The sequence below is a fragment of the Jaculus jaculus genome, chromosome 13 (genome assembly GCF_020740685.1).
Source record: "Jaculus jaculus isolate mJacJac1 chromosome 13, mJacJac1.mat.Y.cur, whole genome shotgun sequence".
Classification (NCBI taxonomy): domain Eukaryota; kingdom Metazoa; phylum Chordata; class Mammalia; order Rodentia; family Dipodidae; genus Jaculus; species Jaculus jaculus.
This window is the reverse complement of record NC_059114.1, coordinates 74,319,521-74,340,703: the sequence shown is the minus strand read 5'-3', so window position 1 is coordinate 74,340,703 and position 21,183 is coordinate 74,319,521. Positions and strand designations below refer to the sequence as shown.

The following is a 21,183-nucleotide window of genomic DNA, read 5'->3' as shown; positions in this document are numbered from 1 at the left end:
GTGTTGCTGCCACCTAACTGGCAAAGTGTTATAAAGAGTAAATACCTTAGAGGGTATGCATGGCTGAAAAGACTTAGAACAGCCTGACGTGCAGCCAGTGTTAGACAAATGGCTTTTGCCGCACCAATGCTGCTGCACCCTATCTGGGAACTCCGGCTCCTCTGGCACGCGAGGTCGAGAGTGACTCTTACCATGTTAGTATCTTTTTGATGAGGTGAATTAAAGAAGAAGGTGCTGAAAATAGGAATATACAGGCTATCTGACAAAACTGTCAGGTAAGTCTCCGTGAATTCAAATGCTGGAGGATGCTGGTGCACCAGCTGCCAGACACAGTCTAGGAAAAGCAGGAACACGGGAACCTATGTGGAAACAAGACACACAGCAAATTCAAAGCTAGCATGGGCTGTATCAGGCCTTGTCTCAAAAAAAAAAAAATACACACACACACACACACACACACATATGTACACACACATGCACACACACACAAAATCTCTGATATGTTGGTATTGATATGCTAAGAACTATTATGCGGGCTGGAGAGATGGCTCAGCGGTTAAGCGCTTGCCTGTGAAGCCTAAGGACCTCAGTTCGAGGCTCGGTTCCCCAGGACCCACATAAGCCAGATGCATAAGGAAGCGTACAAGTCTGGAGTTCGTTTGCAGAGGCTGGAAGCCCTGGCACGCCCATTCTCTCTCCCTCTACCTGTCTTTCTCTCTCTGTCTGTTACTATCAAATAAATACATAAAAAATTTAAAAAAGAACTATTATGTAGTGACTCAGTTTCTTATCTCACTTTATGTGCACCGTCACTAAACAGGGTGTGAACTCCATGAGGCCCACTGTACAGTCAGGGAAAGGGGCTCGTAGCGTGAGCGGCTCTCTGAGGCTGGGTGAGCAGCACGTCAAGTCTTCTCTTGGCCTCTTTTCCCACCCGACCCGGCACCCGTCAGCCCCTCTTTCTCAAGATATACCAAATAACACTTTTCCATACAGCATCACTCTTGGTCCCATCAGCCTTTCAAATTACTTCCCTCAAGTCCTTTCTAAGACTAAAAGATGGTGACCTGCCCTCAGCTAATGGCACAAGAACCAGCTGGCCTGGTAACAGAGGACTGGGCCTCCCCAGAAACCTGTAAAGCCCCGAAGGTGGGAGCCACTGTTGAGGCTGGTCTGCACCCGCCAAGCATGCTGATTCTCTGGAGTAGGAGAGCCAAGTCATCCCATACAGATGAGTTATGATATATATTTTTTTTTCGAGGTAGGGTCTCACTCTAGCTCAGGTTGACCTGGAATTCAATTCTCTATGTAGTCTCAGGGTGGCCTGGAACTCACGGTAATTCTCTCTGCCTCCCAAGGGCCGGGATTAAAGGTGTGCCCCACCACGCCCGGCTTTTTGTTGTTGTTTTTTTCGAGGTAGGGTCTCACTCCAGCTCAGGCTTATCTGGAATTCACTCTGTAGTCTCAGGGTAGCGTGATCCTCCTGCCTCTGCCTCCCAAATGCTGGAATTAAAGGTGTGTACCACCAAAACACTGGGTCATCTGGGCAAGGTGGAACACACCTTTAACCCTGAGGGTATATGGTGAATTCCAGAGCACCCAGGGTTAGAGTGAAACCCTACCTTAAAAACAAACAAAAAACAAAGTTGGGTCTGTTTTTCTTTCACCAGTTATCAATAAGGAATCAAGGAAGTTTATGTAACTGCTTGTTAGATAAGCGCACCACAATTTGGTGTGCTGATCTCAGAGGCCCAAGCCCGAAACATTCATTTAGACAGAAGCAAGCTTGGTGCGGTGGCACACACCTGTAAATGGGGTGGGACAATCTCAAGTTCAAGGCCAGTCTAAGAAACATAATGAGACTCCCAGACGCAATATAACAAGGACACCTAAAACTCCTAAACCGAAGCAGGAACACACTGTGAGCCAGCTCACATCCCTGGCAAGGACGCTGGCCATGGAGAGCATTAAGCGGCACTTTGCCTGGATGAAGTTTACGTGTAAGGAAAATTTACTCTCTGTTAAATGTATTTTCTACAGGAAATCTACACCCTGAATGTCACTCACTGCCAAAGTTAATTTAGCAGAATTTATATAGGTCATTCTTCTTGTATTATTTTATATATAAGTGCTATGAAATCAGCCTTTTTCCAACAATGATGTACAGCCTTAATATGCACTACTTAGAAGACTCAGAATCTGCTTAATATTCTTTTCCCCCGGAAAGGATTCCCATAATGTCTAAAGCATTGGGTGGCACATGATGAACTGATCCATTTTCCAGACCCTACGGCCGGTGTCAGACTGTCAAGACAGGAGACTCGGTAGCGCCCGCCCAGGCCTCAGACAGTCAGCAGTGAGGACACTCACCTCCTCTTTGTCGCTCTGGCGGAGATGGTTACAGCGATCCAAGAAGCAGTGGCCACCCATGACCCATTCCTTTTGGATGAGGCTCTGGAAACCAGTCCTGGTTCGACAGTGGGGGTCCATCATCACTTGCACCAGGGAGGAGAGGAGGCAGCAGAGGTCAGAGGCGTTCTCCTCTACGCATCCCGCAGCAGCAAGGAAGGAAGGCAGAAGTGTTACAAACCTGCAGTGTTCTTACTTGCACAGCTAAAAGCAGGGCTCCTAATGGCCAGCCTCTTACTCTACAGGCAAGGGTCAATGGGAACATAAGGGTAATCTTTTTGTTTTTTTTTTTTTCAACTTAGGGTCTCACTGTAGTCTCAGGGTGGCCTTGAACTCATGGCAATCCTCCTACCTCTGCCTCCCCAGTGCTAGGATTAAAGGCATGCGCCACCTGGCTCTAATGTTTTGTTTTGTTTTTTAAGATTTCATTTTCGGGCTGGAGAGATGGCTTAGCGGTTAAGCACTTGCCTGTGAAGCCTAAGGACTCTGGTTCGAGGCACGATTCCCCAGGACCCACGTTAGCCAGATGCACAAGGGGGCGCACGCATCTGGAGTTAGTCTGCAGTGGCTGGAAGCCTGGCGTGCCCATTCTCTATCTATCTGCCTCTTTTTCTCTGTCACTCTCAAATAAATAAATAAAAATGAACCAAAAATATTTTTAAAAAAATATTTCATTTTCATTTATTTATTTATTAGAGACAGGGAGAGGGACAGAGAGAGAGAGAGAGAGAGAGAGAGAGAGAGAGAATAAACGGTTGTGCCAGGGCCTCTAGCCACTGCAAATGAACTCCAGATGCATGTGCCACCATGTGCATCTGGCTTACATGGGACCTGGAGAATCAAACCTGGGTCCTTAGGATTCACAGGCATGCGCCTTGACCTCTAAGCATCTCTCCATCCCTCCAGTGTTTTCTTTTTTTAAAATGAGAGTGAGAGAGAGAGAGAGAGTAGATAGATGGAGGGATAGAGAGGTGAAAATTGGTATGCCAGGGCCTTCAGCCACTGTGATCAGAACAAACTTTTTTTTTTTTTTGAGGTAGGGTCTCACTCTAGCTCAGGTTGACCTGGAATTCACTATGTAGTCTCAGGGTGGCCTTGAACTCATGGTGAACCTCCTATCTCTTCCACTCCTGGCTCAAGCAAATATTTTTTAAAATATCCTTGAGAAGCTGGGTATGGTGGGTCATATTCTTAATCCCAGTACTCTGGAGTCTGAGGTAAAAGGATCACCGTGAGTTCAAGGCCAGCCTGGGCTACAGAGTTCCATGTCAGTCTGGGCTTGAGTGAGACCCTACTTCAAAAATAAAATAAAGGAGAAACCGTCGCGTTTCTTGTGAGGCGACATCTCAGCTAACCAGCGCCCAGGAAGCCCCCCGGCCGGCTGGTGTCACCAGCCAGCGTCACCATGGGGGCATGCTGGGCGCCTTCTCCATGGGCAGCTGGGTTTCATGGCTCTGCAGAGGTGCACCATGCTGGCTGTGCAGTTGCTGTCCCAACACTGAGGATTCCACTGCGGCTGGTTACTCTATGCTTGTATTCTTCTCCTGGGCACTGTTGCACATTGTCTCATGAGGACAGAGAGGATAGAAACTGAGCTGAAGAAGATTCCGGGATGGTGCGAAAGAGAATTTCAAACGAAGGCATCTGATTTAAAGGCGGAAAAAGACCGTGATGTGCTGGTTGGTTTTAAAGCTGTGTATCAGATTAATTTTGCCTTGGCCATCTTTTTCTTTGCCTTCTTTTTGCTCATGCTAAATGTAAAAACAAGTAAAGATCTCAGAGCATCAATACACAACGGGTTTTGGTTCTTCAAAACTGCTGCTATTGTTGGTATCATGGTTGGATCTTTCTACATTCCTGGGGGCTATTTCACTTCAGTGTGGTTTGTAGTTGGCCACTTTGTTCATCCTTATCCAGCTGGTGCTGTTGGTAGACATGGCTCACTCTTTGAATGAATCATGGGAAAATCGTATGGAAGAAGGAAATCCAAGGGTCTGGTATGGGGTTTTGCTCTCTGTTACAAGCTGCTTTTTTAAAAAAAAATTTTAATTTTTTTGTTTATTTTTATTTATTTATTTGACAGTGACAGACAGAGAGAGAAAGAGGCAGAGAGAGAGAGAGAGAGAGAGAGAGAGAGAGAATGGGCATGGCAGGGCTTCCAGCCACTGCAAACGAACTCCAGACACGTGCGCCCCCTTGTGTATCTGGCTAATGTGGGTCCTGGGGAACCGAGCCTCGAACCGGGGTCCTTAGGTTTCACAGGCAAGCACTTAACCGCTAAGCCATCTCTCCAGCGCACAAGCTGCTTTTATATTTTGTCAATTGGCATTGTTGCGGCACTTTATATATTCTACACCAAACCAGATGGCTGCACAGAAAACAAGTGCTTCATCAGTATTAACCTGATTTTGTGCATTGTGGTTTCTCTTATATCCATCCACCCAAAAATTCAGGAATATCAGCCTCGTTCAGGTCTCCTTCAGTCCTCTATAATTACTGTCTACACCCTGTACCTCAGCTATGACCAATGAACCTGATCGTTCCTGCAACCTTTCCTTTTGGAGCATCATTACACACTTAACTGCACCAACTTTGGCTCCTGGAAACACGACTGCTGTTGCTCCTGCCTCTCCTCCATCATCAAACAGTGGACACTTTCTGAGTTTTAATGGTTTTTTTGTGGTGCTTCTCTGTGGTATATGCTTTGCGTACTCTAGCTTCCGTACTTCAAGTCAGGTAAAAAGCTGACCCTCTCGGGGAGCGGCAGTGTGATCCTCAGCGACACCAATGGAGCCAGTGACGAAGAAGATGGACAGCTGAGGCGGGCCATGGACAACGAGAAGGAGGGGGTGCAGTACAGCTGCTCCCTATTCCACCTGATGCTCTGCTGTGCCTCCTTGTACATCACGATGATCATGACCAACTGGTACAGTCCTGATGGCAAGTTTCAGAACAATAGCAGCAAGTGGGTAGCTGTGTGGGTCAAAGTCAGCTGGGTCTGCCTGCTCCTTTACGTCTGGACTCTTGTGGCTCCATTTGTCCTCACCAGCCTCACGGGACTTCAGCTGAGCTTCTGAGTGCCGAGGACACTGCTGAAGCTTACAAAGGTCTCCCTTGCTGAAAACTCAAGTTCTTTTTAAATTTATGTCAACTAAACTATTACGTGAACACTTTGCAAATTTTACTATATTCAGGTTTATATCAAAGGCAAGATTGAACGATGCTTGATGCATAACTGAACTGTTCATTTCTAAATATATGATGTTTATTTGTAAGGCTATAGCATAAAGGGAACTTTTTTGTTTTTAAGTGAACTACAGCTGTGCTGTGAAGTGAGTTCTTTATAAAGACCTATAGATTCTTATAACTTTGATTTAAAATACAAGGTAAGCAGGCGTGATGGCGCACGCCTTTAATCCCAGCACTCGGGAGGCAGAGGTAGGAGGATCGCCAGTGAGTCTGAGGCCACCCCGAGACTACATAGTGAATTCCAGGACAGCCTGAGCTAGAGGGAAACCCTACCTCAAACCCCCCCAAAAATAAATAAATAAAATACAAGGTAAAAGAATATTGGATATTTGAGACTATCTTTAATATATTTCTACTGCAGTCTCCTTAAAAAGCAAAAGCAGAATGTATCAATATGAACCTTTTCCTCTGCAAAGGTCTTCACTGTGTGATGCAAGCACACTGTTTAGTGCGTAGACTCTTTAGAGGTGGCCTGACCTAGTTCTTGGGCAAAGATTGTATATAGGTCCTTCCTCAAAAGAGTAGTTGTTAGATATGGCTGCACCTTGTTTCTTTGTTTACTTTTTAATACCACAGCATTGATGCTCTTGATACAAGTAAGTGGCTTTACCAGGTATGTTAATTTCAATAAATGTTTTGTAGGCTTGATTAAAATGAAGATTTATTTGGAAAACATTGCAATGTCTATGTACCAATCTTGTTATGAGTATACAAAAGTAGAATGCATGTAAATTTATTATATTTGCACTATAAAGGTATTCGATTAAAATAGAGATTAACCTTTTTAAGAAAATAAAATAAAATAAAGCCCAGCATGGTGGCACACGCCTTTAATTCCAGCACTTGGGAGGAAGAGTTAGGAGGATTGCTGTGAGTTCAAGGCTACCCTGAGACGACATAGTGAATTCCAGGTTAGCCTGAGCTAAATCAAGACATTACCTCAAAAAAAAATTAATAATAAAGGAAGAAAACAAAAAATACAGCAGGTGTGGTAGTGTACACCTTTAAATTCTTTTTTTAATTTGTCTATTTTTATTTATTTGAGTGTGACAGAGAGAGAAAGAGACACACACACACACACACACACACACACACACAGAGAGAGAGAGAGAGAGAGAGAGAGAGAGAGAGAGAGAGAGAGAGAGAATGGGCGTGCCAGGGCTTCCAGCCACTGCAAAAGAACTCCAGACGCATGTGCGTACCCATGTGCATCTGGCTAACATGGGTCCTGGGGAATTGAACCTGCGTCCTTTGGCTTTGCAGGCAAAGGCCTTAACTGCTAAGCCATCTCTCCAGCCTGGCACACGCCTTTAATCCCAGCACTTGGGAGGCAGAGGTAGGAGGATTACCGTGAATGCAAGGCCAGCCTGAGACTACACAGTGAATTCCAGGTCAGCCTGGGCTAGAGTGAGACCTTAGCATGAAAAACCAAAAATATTAAAAAAATAAATAAATAAAATAAAATGAATTTCAATGTCCTGTGGAAAACAGTTCTCCTATCACCGGGTTGGAAAAACTTCGAGTAAACTTGAACCAAGGAGGGGCACATACTACCAAACTCTTTCATCCTGAGGTCTTTGTAAACAACACTTGGGTACTGGGGACTTGGACCCAGGCTACTACGCTTTGCAAAAAAAAGTCTTGCCATCTCTATAACTATGTAGTCTTATGCTGGCCTTGAACTTATTGTAATCCTCCTACTTCTGCCTCCTGAGTGCTGGGATTAAAGGAGTGGGCCACCAGGCTCAGCCAAACTATTTCAAAAGCAAACCAAACATGGTCGTACATATCTGAAGTCCCAATACTCAGTAAGGCAGAGGCAGGAGGATTACTGAAGGTGTTTGAGACCAGCCTGGGCAATATTGTGGGAGGCTCCCATCTCCTGAAAGCATATTAAAAACACTTCAATTCACACCTAACTATTTACATCATTGATTGGGCGCTTTAACCTTGCTTGTTCTCATAGCTCAGTGGGTTTATATCATTGTTCTCATGCAGAGCAAACTAAACCACTGAGGGGAAGAAAATCACTTATCACGGCAGCTGCTCAAAGTCAGCAACACAGAAATAAAAACAGTAATCTAGCAGGGCGTGGTGGCTCACACATATGATTTCACCACCCAACAGGATAAGCCAGGAGGATTGCAGTGAGTTTGAAGCCAGCCAGGGGCTATAGAGTGAGGTACAGGTTAGCCTGGACTAGAGTGAGACCCTGAGGGGTGGTGGTTGGGGGGGCGGGAGGGGGCGGATGGACATGACAGAACCAACCAAACAAGGAAGGTATCTAACCACCTACAAATCTTATGCAAAAGATTGTACTTTAAACCAAGCAGAGTTAATCAGAAACATTAAGACATGTGAGCTTTGGTAAAGATATCAAACCATTCCTTCCTGGGCTATGATCAGGTGTGCCAAGTTCCAAGTGAAAGAATTTTATTTTAAACTGTAACACTAAAATCCAAGGGATGGGAGAAAGAAATGGGATGTGTATATTAGCTTGCTAGACATACACACAAATCACTGTGCGTGGAGAATGGAAACCACCCTTTGCCCTTTAAATGTGTTACCTAAAAGAAGAACGTTCATGTTTTGGGCCTCCAGGCATTCTGAAATCTCTATTGCTTTTTTCAGGCAACGTCTAAATAGGAAAGGAGACAAGAAACAGGGACATTAGTTCCAGGGCAGGGTGCCATAAACCATCAAGTTTAGAGGTAGTCAGAGTTGTTCTTCAGTTTTCTTTTCCCTCCCTCCCTCCCTCCCTCCCTCCCTCCCTCTTTTCCTCTCTCTCTCTTTCTTTCTTTTTTTCTTAATTATTTACTGGGCTGGAGAGACGGCTCAGTGCTTAAGGTGCTTGCCAGCAAAACCAAAGGATCCAGGTTGCATACCCAGCACCCACTGAAACCCGACACACAAGGTGGCGCACGCATCTTGAGTCTGCTTGCAGCGGTTGGAGGCACTGACTCTCCTATTCTCTCTCTGCCTTTCTCTCTCTCATAATAAAAAATTTTAAATTATTCACTTGCACATGTATGTGTGCACACACATGTGTGTCTTCTGCTGCTGCAAACCAAACCCCAGATGCTTACACCACCTCAATTCGGAGGAATTAAGCCTGAGCCAGCAGGCTTTGCAAGCAAGTGCATTTAACTGCTGAGACATCTCTCCCGCCCTGTTCTCTCTTTTTATGCTAAAATCTGTTAGAAAAAGAAATAAATACTATTTACTGAGACATACTCAATTACCTAAAAGGAATTGATAATGTACATACACACATGTACAGGCACATAGGGATAAAATCAATAAAGGGATAAAATCAATCTCCCAGGGCTGGAGAGATGGCTTAGCGGTTAAGGTGCTTGCCTCTGAAGCCTAAGGACCCAGTTCAATTCCCCAGGTCCCACGTAAGCCAGATGCACAAGGGGGCGCAAGCACCTAGAGTTCGTTTGCAGTGGCTGGAGGCCCTGGTGCATCCATTCTTTATCTCTTTACCTGCCTCTCTCAAGTAAATAAATTAAATATTAAAAAACAATCAATTTCTCAAATATTTGCACACCTGGGTGCACTGTGGCATTATTCACAATAGCTGAGATGTGGAAGTGTCCTAAGAGATCCCTGGAAATGAACAGGCAAATACAACGGCATGTGTGTGCACACACGCGTGCTGGAAGGTTATTCGGCAATGAAAAAGAATGAAATTCTACCACTGCAGCAACACATATGAACATGAAGAAATATAAGCTGGGCTGGAGAGATGGTTTAGCCAAAGGATCCCAGTTCAATTCTCCAGGACCCACGTAAGCCAGATGCACAAGGGCACAACGGGGCACATACATCTGGAGTTGGTTCGCAGTGGCTGGAGGCTCTGGCGTATCCATTCTCTCTCTCTTCCTTTCCTCCTCTCTCTGACTCTCTCAAATAAATAAATAGATAAAATATTTTTTAAAAGAAATACGGTAAGTAAAATAAGCCAAGCACAGAACCGTAAATACTATATAATCTCACATGTAGAATCTACACACGTTGAATTCTCACAACCAGAGTAGGCTGGTGGTGTGCAGCGGGAAATGGGCTGATACCGGTCAAGGGTACAAACATTCAGCTAGGTTTGGGGCACTAGGGCACAACACGGGTATGGCCATCACATGTACCTTGGCTGGGGCACAGCTCAGCAGCACAGTGCTTACCTGGCACACACGAAGCACCAATACCACCACAAACATGTGTAACCTACTTTTTTGGGGGGTTTGTTCAAGGTAGGGTCCCACTCTAGCTCAGGCTGACCTGGAACTCACTCTGTAGTCCCAGGCTGGCCTTGAACGGCCGGTGATCCTCCTACCTCTGCCTCCCCAAGTGTTGGCATCAAAGACATGAGGCCGAATTTTTTTAATTTTTATTTATTTATTTATTTTTTTGGTAGTCTTGTAGCTCAGGCTGGCCTGGAACTCAGAATGCTTCTTTTTTTTTTTTTTTAATTATTTATTTATTTATTTGAGAGCGACAGACACAGAGAGAAAGACAGATAGAGGGAGAGAGAGAGAGAATGGGCGCGCCAGGGCTTCCAGCCTCTGCAAACGAACTCCAGACGCGTGCGCCCCCTTGTGCATCTGGCTAACGTGGGACCTGGGGAACCGAGCCTCGAACCAGGGTCCTTAGGCTTCGCAGGCAAGCGCTTAGCTGCTAAGCCATCTCTCCAGCCCCCAAATTTTTTTAAAATTCAAGAACTGAAACACAAAATTGATGCAAGATGCTGCTGGATTTTTTTTGATTTTTTTAAAACTAATTTTGTTAGCCTACAGAGTAAAGGTTTTCACTATGAAATTTTCATACATCATTTATTGTACCTTGCTTATATTCAGCCTCCATTTTACCCTCCAACCAAGGCCCTGCCTTCCTCTAAACAGTCCGTCACAGACACCCCAGCACCACACGAGTATCAACTAGACTCTACACGTGAGAAAACATTTGATTCTCGGTCTCGCCACTCCCTTTATTACCCTTTCCTGGTCTATCCTCCATTTTTTTCTTTCCTTTTGTTTTTTTGAGGTAGGGTCTCACTCTAGCCCAGGCTGACCTGGAATTCACTATGTAGTCTCAGGGTAACCTCGAAATCAGAGATTCTCCTACGGCTGCCTCCCGAGTACTGGGATTAAAGGCGTGAGCCACCAACCATGCCCAGCTTCTTTTTTAATCGCATTTATTATCTATTTGAGACAGAGGGAGAGAGAGAGACAGACAATGGGAGCACCAGGGCCTCTAGCCACTACAAATGAACCTCAGATGCATGTGCTACGATGTGCATCTGGCTAATGTGGGACTTGGAGAATTGAACCTGGGTCCTTAGGCTTTGCAGGCAAGCACCTTAACTGGCTGAGCCATCTTTCCAGTCCTGTTTTTATACTTTCCTCTGCTGTATCCTCTGTTCAACAGAGAAGAGTCATGAACTAGATAAGACAACGCAGCCCTTCTCTGAGGCTCCAACCTAACTCTAAACCAAAAGTGACTTGTTGACATTACCCATGACTTCAAATTTTTACAGTGGAGCTGTAGATGTTAGACTCAAACTTTAGAAAGGTGTTCAGTGCAAAGTCAATCTCCCCGCCCTTCTCAGCCCGTAGTTCTCCAATTCCCACTTGGAGGCCAACACGGCTGCTTTGATTTCAGCGGTGGGTATCATGCCCTAGGCTCTTTTCTGTAGTCTTTCAGTGTCTTGCCTATAGAGTGCATTTCTTTGTAAGTAGGTAGTGTATTGGTAAATTTCTATCAAATGTGTAAAGAAATTATAGACAGCAAATGTAAAATCCAGCTCAGACATGAACAGAACAGTAATTTTAGAATAATTAAGCTGGGCGTGGTGGCGCACACCTTTAACCCCAGCACTGGGGAGGCAGAGGGAGGAAGATCACTGGGAGTTCAAGGCCACCCTGGGATTACAGAGTGAATTCAAGGTCAGCCTGGCCTAGAGTGATACCCTACCTGGAGGGGGGAATAATTAACTTTGAAGTTTCTGTCAATTACTCTTCATCCCTGAATCAGAAAATTGTAAACTCCAGGAGCAAAATAATCGTTTGAAAATACCTGATCACATCAAGCCAGCTGCTGCTTTCTAAGAGAGAAAACCATTTGATATCTGTGTCCCAGAACTCCGAGCTGTTACCTGGAAGAAGGAAAAGAAGAACGGGCTCACCACAGAGCACCGGCGCCGCTCCGGGCTCTACTTCAGGTGGAGGGCATTCAAGATTTCACCTGAAAGAAGTTTTCAACTGTAGGTCTCTAGAAGAATAGGATAATTTAAAAAGAGACATGCAGTGTTGAAATATGAAATGCCTCTTGGGCTGGAGAGATGGTTTAGTGGTTAAGGCACTTGCCTGCAAAGCCTAAGGACCCAGGTTTGATTCCCACATAAGCCAGATGAACATGGTCTGGACTTCCTTTGCAGTGTCTGGAGGCTCTGGTGTGCCTATTCTCTTTATCTGACCCCCCCCATAACTAAATAAGATAGTAAAAAGATAAAAAGAAAAAGAAAACAAGGAGAAATGCCTTTGACACACAACCATGGTCAACCCCATCATTTGCTAAGCAGAGTGATGTGCTTTAGAGAGAAACAGTCAGCGTTAATTAGACTGCTATTTCTAAAGGAAATGCAACCACATGTATCTTCCTGTCTCAGCCTCCTGCTGGGATTACAGGCATGTGCCGCCACACCTGCCTTTGTTAGAATCCTAGAAACACAAGCTCATCTACCTTGTATAATACTATAGGATTCCTCTTTACACATCTAATGAAACAGAGAAGCCTGGAATTTTTCATTTATGTAGGGGCGTGTGTGTGTGTGTGTGTGTGTGTGTGTGTGTGTGTGACGTGTGGAAAGGAATGCCACAGTGTGACAGTGTGTGTGAGAAAGCCAGAGGCGTTTATCCCCTTTCTACGTCCTTTCTGAAACAGGGGCACCCTTCCCTGCCACCCCTCGCCCTGTGTGCCGTGCCAGTCTAGCTGGCCTACAAACTGCTCCATTTTCTGGATATACCTTCCATGGCCATGGGTATAAGGGGATCAGAGCTGTGTGTACCACTTTGCATATGACTTTACATGGGTGCTGGGTACTTGCAACTCAGACCAGCAGGCTTTGGAATTCACCATGTAGTCTCAGGGTGGCCTCAAACTCATAGCAATCCTCCTACCTCTGCCTCCCACGTGCTGGAATGAAAGGTGTGCACCACCACGCCTGGCTAAGCAATATGATAAAAACTAGGGCTGGAGCAACGGCTTAGTGGTGAAGGTGCTTGCCTGCAAAGCCAAAGGACCCAGGTTCAACTGCCTAGTACCCAGGTAAGCCAGATGCATAAGGTGAGAGGCCCTGGCATGACCATTCTCTCTCTATCTGCCTCTTACTCTTTCAATAAAAAAATAAACAAAAGTATAACAAAACAAAAACCCCAGCTCAGATCAGCAAAAGGGACACATTTAGGAAATCTTGGGTGAAGAAAACAGTACTGTAGAACGATGGTCTTGGGGGCAGGGAAGACAGCTCAGTTGGTAAAGTGCTTGCTATACAAACAGAAAGACTTAAGTTTGGTACCCAGAACCCAGGTAAATAAACAAACAAAAAAGCGGGGCTCGGTGGTACATGTACAGTGCCAGCACTGGAGAGACAGGCAGGAGAATCCCTGGGGCTCACTGACCACAGTCTAACTGGCCTACTTGATGAGCTCCAGATCAGCGAGACTGGCTGGAGAGATGGCTTAGTGGTTAAGCGCTTGCCTGTGAAGCCTAAGGACCCTGGTTCGAGGCTCGGTTCCCCAGGACCCACGTTAGCCAGATGCACAAGGGGGCGCACGCGTCTGGAGTTTGTTTGCAGTGGCTGGAAGCCCTGGCATGCCCACTCTCCTCTCTCATTCTCTCTGCCTCTTTCTCTCTCTCTCTGTCTCTCTCAAGTAAATAAATAAAAATAAAAATAAATTTTTATAAAAAAAAGGTCAACATGGGTCAGGTATAGAGACGCCCGCCTTTAATCCCAGCACTTGGGAGACAGAGGTAGGAGAATCACTATGGGTTCAAGGCTGCCCTAAGACTACAATGTGAATTCTAGGTCAGCCTGGGCTAGAGTGAGACCATATCTTGAAGAACGAAAAATAAACAAATATGTAAAAGGTCAATAGTGACACCCAAGTGTGCCATCTGGCCCGCACACACATGTGCACGTAATGTGAAGAGCACTCACACCTACACACATGCGCAGCTGTGCACACACGAGAACCATGGTCCAAACAGCAGAATCAGTGCTCTCCTAGGGCCCTAATTCTTGCCAAGCTGCTCTGTAACGTGTGTTACCTGTTGTAGTTAGAAGTAAAGCCTTTAAAGGGTTAGTGATCTTGATCACCCGTTTTTGCAAGTTAGTATAGATGATGGAAATTCAACACATGTCAACTGAGCAAGTCCCTAAAACAGTTAAGAATGTGCCATGCTAAAAAAGTCAACGTTAGAAAAAGTTACCTAAAAGCATCACAAATCTGAGAGTAAAAACTCACTCAAGAATGGTGACAGCTGGGCTGGGGAGAAGGCTCAGCAGTTAAAGGTGCTTGCAAAGCCTGCTGTCAATTTCCAGTACCCAATAAAGGCACGTGGCACATGCATCTGAAGTTTGTTTGCAGTGGCACCTGGTACAACCATATCTTCTCAAAGAAATAAGAAATATTTTTAAAAAGAATGGAAAAAGTTGTTAGGTAAATAATTACTAGTAGGCCATGAGAACAGATAAATGGGGGGTCCGGAATAGCTAAAATCGACATTGCACATTTCTCATTAATTCCATTGTTTTCCATCGTAAGAAAGTGTACATGCCTAGTAAGGGGGGAAAAGCCTAGGTATGACCACTTTGGAGAAAACATGTTCACTAAAGAAAATGAACAAATCATTTACATTCTAAATGACTATGAAAGGGCTGGAGAGATGGCTCAGTGGTAAAGGCACTTGCCTACAAAGTCTGAAGGCCTGGATTCAATTCCCAACAGGCAAAAGACACACACACACACACACACACACACACACACACACACACACACGTAAATAAATAAATCTTAAAAAAATAAACGATTATGAAGATCAGTGACTACAAGCACTGTGCACTTGGAAGACTTATAGAAAAACCAGAATGATCCACATGGGATAACCTGGTATGCTGGGAAAGGACAGGAAAGGACAGAAGGAAGATGGTTGGGTGACCACTCAACAGGAGGTGGCTGTGGGTGACAGCCTGACAGGGACCCTTGAATACTGAGCCCTCTGCATGTCACCACAGGGATCCCAGGGAAGGCCATGGACTTTCACCTGCTCCACGTGGCAAGTCTTTCCCAGTTGACAGAAAGGTTTTGCTCAGTACTCAGGACTCTCCTTACCGATCAGAAACAGCTGCTTAAATTTACAGTATGCAGTCTGGATTTCCTGCAAGGGCACAAAGTTGCTTGACAAGTCTTCAGTTTTGACAATTTCATAGGGTGGCCTGTGGATAGTCTTGTAAACGCTAGGGAGCAAAAAATAACACGAGATTAGAAAAACAAACAGAATTCAAAATAGCTTAAGCTGGGCACAAACAGAATTCAAAACAGTTTAAGCTAGGTGTGGTGGCATATGCCTTTAATCCCAGCATTTGGGAGGCAGAGGTAGGAGGACAGCCAAGAGTTCAAGGCCACGCTGAAACTACATAGTGAACTCCAGGTCAGCCTGGGCTAGAGTGAAACCCTACCTCACAAAACCAATAAATACACAAATAAACCAGAACAAATAGTAGACACAGATGATTGTTGGCAGAGGGTCCACTGGATGATTGCCCTCTCCAATAAGTAACCTTCTACCTATGATTACACAGGTAATTCTAATTTAACTCAGTGAGTCAATAAAAATATAGGGGCTGAAGAGATGGTTCAGCAGCTAAAGGCACTTGCTTGCAAAGCCTAACGGCCCAAGTTCAATTCCCTAGTACCCACATAAAGTAAAATGTATGAAGGGGTGCATGTGTCTGGAGTTCATTTACAGGAGGCACCTTGGTATGACCATATTCACTCTCTCTCTCAAATAAATAAAAACACTTTAATAATAATAATAATAATAAAGTTTGGGTGTGGTGGTGCATGCCTTTAATCCCAAAACTTAGACAGAGAGGTAGGAGGATCACCATGAGTTCAAGGCCAGCTTGAGATTACAAAGGGAATCCCAGGCCAGTCTGGGCTACAGTGAAACCAAGATCCTACCTTGAAAAAACAAACATAAAAAAAAAGGAAAGAAAAAAGAAAAGAAAATTAGCAACATTAAATAGAGTAAAATAAATAAACAAAGCATAGAAGTAGGATGTGATGTAATGAAAAAAGAGTAAAATGCACTGTGCACATGTGAGAAATTGTCAAAAAATGGGAAAGGGGCTGGAGAGCCTGCTCAGTGCTTAAGGTGCTTTCCTGAATAGCTTAATGACCTGGGTTTGATTCCCAAGTACCCACATAAAGCCAGATGCACAAAGTGGTGCCTGCATCTGGAATTTGTTTGTAGTGGCTGGAGGCCCTAGCGCACCCATTCTCATTCTCTCTCTCTTTGCAAATAAGTGAATAGAATTATACACACACACACACACACACACACATATTTATTATTATTATTATTATTGTTATTTGGGGGGGGTGAGATAGGGCTTCATTCTAGTCCAGGCTGACCTAGAATTCACTACGAGGTGTTAGGATGACCTCAAACTCTTGGCGATCCTCCTACCTCTGCCTCCCAAGTACTATAATTAAAGGCACGTGGCCCCATGGCCAGCTAAAATAATTTTTTTTAATGGGAAAAATACACATTTTATTTTTGCTGGGCCCATACTGTATGCTCTGATCTGGATGGAGCCCTGCAACTGTCAGCTCTCTCAACCTGGCTCTGGAGGCATGTTCACTGCCTGTGGGAATGCAGCTAACTGAGCAGAACAGGCCAACCCGGCCCAGAGTTACCAAGTTTCTTTCTAAACTCATTAACAGAGCTACAATCTGGACCAAAGCTATTTAATTCCAAAATCTACTCCTTTTGTTATTTTTTTAAAAAATTTTGTTTGTTTATTTAAAAGCGATAGACAGAGAAAGAGGCAGATAGAGACAGACAGAGAATGGGCATGCCAGGGCTTCCAGCCTCTGCAAACGAACTCCAGACGCGTGCGCCCCCTTGTGCATCTGGCTAACGTGGGACCTGGGGAACCGAGCCTCGAACCGGGGCCCTTAGGCTTCACAGGCAAGCGCTTAACCATTAAGCCATTTCTCCAGCCCCCTTTTGTTATTTTTAACTTATCCACTTTGGATTTAAAATTTGCATAGCTGGGCATGGTAGCTCTCATTTAGTGGCACAGAGAAGCTGAGGTGTGAGGAATGCTGTAAGTTCAAGGCCAGTCCAGGCTACAAAGTGAGTTCTACGTCAGCCTGGAATAGATTTGAACAATTTCTTTTTTGTTTTTGTTTTTGTTTTTGTTTTTCAAGGCAGGGTCTTACTCTAGCCCAGGCTGACCTGGAATTCACTATTGAGTCTCAGGCTAGCTTCGAACTCATAGCAATCCTCCTACCTCCCGAGTGCTGGGATTAAAGGCGTGCACCACCATGCCCGGCTTAGATTTGAACAATTTCCAATGTACAGAAAGTCACCACTTGCCCCTCCCCAAATACTTGAGTGCACATCTCTAAACACCGCACAGCTGACTTCCTCAATGATGATGTAATGCTGAGCACTTTCTAGATATGTAAAATGCATAGTCCTCTAACACAAAGCTACAAAAAAGAACCGTTCCCTGCTTCTTACAAAACAAAATCTGAACTCAGAAAGAACCACGTGCAGAAAGGAGGAGTCCTGACCCATCCAAGAAGCTCCTCTGGACCTGCAAGGCACTGTCATCCTGCTCTTTGGGCAGCGCCGACATCTTCATAAGGGCACTTCCATTGTGACAAGACCAACACCATATCTGCAGAAGGAAAACAACCCAACAAGCAGCCAGTAAGCTAAGTTTATTAAATTCAGGTAAGGACGCTTACAACTTCAATATGAAATGGCTGGATATATTCAACTTTATTAAATCAGGGAGGATATACTCAATCAAAAAAAGACCAACTTAGTCATAAGAAAATAGGAGGACCAGGTAATAAGATATGTTTATTGTCTAGCATTCACCTCTTCCCTCCCCGCCCCCTTGGTTTTCTGAGGTAGGGTCTCACTCTAGCTCAGGCTGACCTGGAATTCACTATGTAGTCTCAGGTTGGCCTCGAACTCATGGTGATCCTCCTACCTCTGCCTCCTGAGTGCTGGGATTAAAGGCATGCGCCACCACGCCTGGCTAACATTCACTTAAAAAATTATTATTTACTTATTTATTTGAGAGAGAGAGATACAGAAATAGGCAGGGAGAGAGAGAGAGAGAGAGAGAGAGAATGGGCAGCCAGGGCCTCCAGCCACTGCAAACAAACTCCAGATGTATGTAACTCCCTCCCCCCATGCACCTATCTGGCTTATGTGGGTCCTGGTGAGTCAAACCTGGGTCCTTTGGCTTGCAAGAAAGCACCTTAACCACTAAGCCATCTCTCCAGCCCCAACATTCACTTTTTAACTTAGTTTTTGGGTTGGTAACTTAAATGATGACAAAAATAAGAGCATCATTATTATTAGTTTTTCAAGATAGGGTCTCACTGTAGCCCAGGCTGACCTGGAACTCACCATGATCCTCCTGCTTCTACCTCCCAAGTACTGGGATTAAAGGCAACAGCATTATTATTATTAGGATAGTAGCTGTCACCGGAGTATAGTTCACATGTCATTTTGTGCAAATTAACTTTTTTTTTTTTGGAGGTCGTGTCTCACTCTGGCCCAGGCTGACCTGGAATTCACTCTGTAGTCTCAGGGTGGCCTTGAACTCAAGACGATCCTCCTACCTCTGCCTCCCAAGTGCTGGAATTAAAGGCATGTGCCACCACACCTGGCTAACTCCTTCAATTCTTGTGGTCACTTTGTGTGACAAATATGATTGTTAGTTCCATTCACAGAAAGAACTGATGCTCACAGAGAACAAAGGACTTTCCCAGTTGCAGCCAAGTAGATGTAGTACCACTTTAAAAGCCGTGCTTAGGCTGGAGAGATGACTTGGCACTTAAGACATTTGCCTGTGAAGCCTAAGGAACCAGGTCTGATTCCCCAGGACCCACGTAAGCCAGATGCACAGGGTGGCACATGCATTTGGAGTTCATTTGCAGTGCCTGGAGGCCCTAGTGTGCCCATTCTCTCTATCTGTGCCCCTCCCCCCGATAAATAAACAAGTAAAAGCCATGCTCTTCCTGGACAGCAACCACAGGCAGAGAAAGTGCATGCCAGGTTGTGTGAAGACATAAAGATGACTAAGATACTGTTCTACCTTGAGAGCTTCTATTCTCAAATACAATAATGCAGCGCAGACAGAGGCAGAAAGCTTTTGAGCTTGAGGCCCCTAGAGCTACAAAGTGAGACCCTGTACAAAGATGGAGGTGGGGAAGAGTGCACACACAAACATTAGTGCAACAGACTAACAGTTCGCTGACTGAGCACCTGCCAAGCGACCAAGACCCTTTCAGGTGCTCTGGGAAGCCAGGACCAGTTTCCCACCAATACAGACATCTAATTTGTCTTCTCCACTGTGGTACGTGCATGGTTGTGCAAATGCAGCGGTATGGAGGGGAACCGGAGGCCCAGCACTGAGCAAGGCAGGTGACGCGACAGTATGGGCTGTCACCATGCACTAGCGCGCACCCCTAGTCCTGGGGTCGCAGTGGAAAAGCTGCTCAGAAGTACATTTGTCCCGAGATGAAGCGCCTAGGCAAGTGAGCCGAGAACGGCACGGCTGCCTCGCTCATGGGACTGAAGAGTGACTGACCTAAGACATTTTCGAGTCAGTCACTGTAAAAAAAGCAAAAAAAAAAAAAAAAAAAAAAAGCGTATAAAGTTGGGTTTGTTTATTTGATTGAAATATCAGTAGACACAACCCACATAAACAAAAACTGACCACCGCAGCAATTTTTTAAATTTGTTTTTCTATTTTTATTTATTTGAGAGAGAGAGATAGGGAGGGAGGGAGGGAGGAAGAGAACGAGGAAGGCTACAGCACCAGGGCCTCGCGCTACTGCAAACTCTAAACGCACGTGCCGTTTTGTGCATCTTGCATCATGTGTTGCGCTGGTTTGATTCTGGGGTCCCCCATAAACTTATGTGTTCTGAATGCTAGTCTCCCCAGCTAATGGCAATTTTGTTCATTTTTTATTTATTTATTTGAGAGCGACAGACACAGAGAGAAAGACAGATAGAGGGAGAGAGAGAGAATGGGCGCGCCAGGGCTTCCAGCCTCTGCAAACGAACTCCAGACGCGTGTGCCCCCTTGTGCATCTGGCTAACGTGGGACCTGGGGAACTGAGCCTCGAACCGGGGTCCTTAGGCTTCACAGGCGAGCGCTTAACCGCTAAGCCATCTCTCCAGCCCTAATGGCAATTTTGGATGAATCCTCCTGGAGGTGGTGTAATGTTGGGGGTGGGCTTATGGGTGTTATAACCAGCTTCCTCTTGCCAGTGTTTGGCACACTCTCCTGTTGCTGTTGTCCACCTGATGCTAGCCAGGAGGTGATGTCCACCCTCTGCTCATGCCGTCACGTTCCCCTGCCATCATGGAGCTTCCCCTCGAGTCTTTTCTTTCTTCCCCCACAAGCTGCTCTTGGTCAGGTATTTTCTGACAACAGTGTGAACTTGATTGCAATGTGTGGGTACTGGGAAATCGATCTTAGCAGGCAAGTGCCTTAACCACTGAGGCATCTCTCCAACAGAGAGAGAAGAGAGACACAGAGAGAGAATGGACACGCCAGAGTGTCTAGCCACTACAAACGAACTCCTGGTGCATGTGCCACTTTGTGTGTCTGGCTCTATGTGGGTATTGGGGAAACCAAATCAGGGTTGTTAGGCACTTTGCAGGCAAGCGCCTTAACTGCTGAGCCATCTCTCCAGCAACCCCTCCTCCCACCTTGGTAATTTTTAAGAGTTAAAGAAAGGCTGGGCATGTTAGCACATGCCTTTAATCCCAAGACTTGGGAGGCAGAGGTAGGAGTTTGAGGCCAGCCAGGGTGAGCTTCAGATCAGCCTGGGGTTGAGTGCCTCAGAGGAACAAACAAACAAGAGGGTAGCGTCCTCAGAAAGCACCATGGTGCTGACAAGAAGTGACAGAGGAGCGCTCACTAGTGAAACATCTCTATCACAGCTTCCAAGGCTCAGGGTCTAATGCGGAAGAGGTGGCAGAAAGACTGTTAGAGCCAAAGGAAGGGTAGGACTCCTTACAACGTGCTCCTGCGGACACAAAATGGCCTGGATACCCATGACCTCACAGTGCCTGACACTACCTACACATGACATCATAATAGGAGGAAAAGAGCAGGACATCAAAATAAAAGAGACTGATTGAGAGGGGGAAGGGGATTGGCAAAGGGGAAGTGGGGGGATGCAGGGAATTACCATG

The 21,183-nt window shown here is 45.3% G+C and overlaps 1 protein-coding gene and 1 pseudogene across 2 annotated transcripts in view; one reads left to right on the top strand and one right to left on the bottom strand.

Annotated features, from left to right (window-relative positions):
- The window catches only part of Mtmr12 (myotubularin related protein 12), an 89,166-nt gene that overhangs the window by 6,736 nt on the left and 61,247 nt on the right, over positions 1 to 21,183 (bottom strand). For both annotated transcript variants that reach the window (XM_045132648.1, XM_045132649.1), the window contains exons 9-14: positions 17,526 to 17,632; positions 15,051 to 15,175; positions 11,734 to 11,812; positions 8,226 to 8,296; positions 2,371 to 2,543; positions 192 to 359 (exon numbers count right to left, since the gene is read on the bottom strand). In XM_045132648.1, coding sequence (XP_044988583.1) covers positions 192 to 359; positions 2,371 to 2,543; positions 8,226 to 8,296; positions 11,734 to 11,812; positions 15,051 to 15,175; positions 17,526 to 17,632 — 723 coding nt within the window. The remainder of the gene's footprint in view (positions 1 to 191; positions 360 to 2,370; positions 2,544 to 8,225; positions 8,297 to 11,733; positions 11,813 to 15,050; positions 15,176 to 17,525; positions 17,633 to 21,183) is intronic.
- Positions 3,823 to 5,486, top strand: LOC105943662 (annotated as a pseudogene).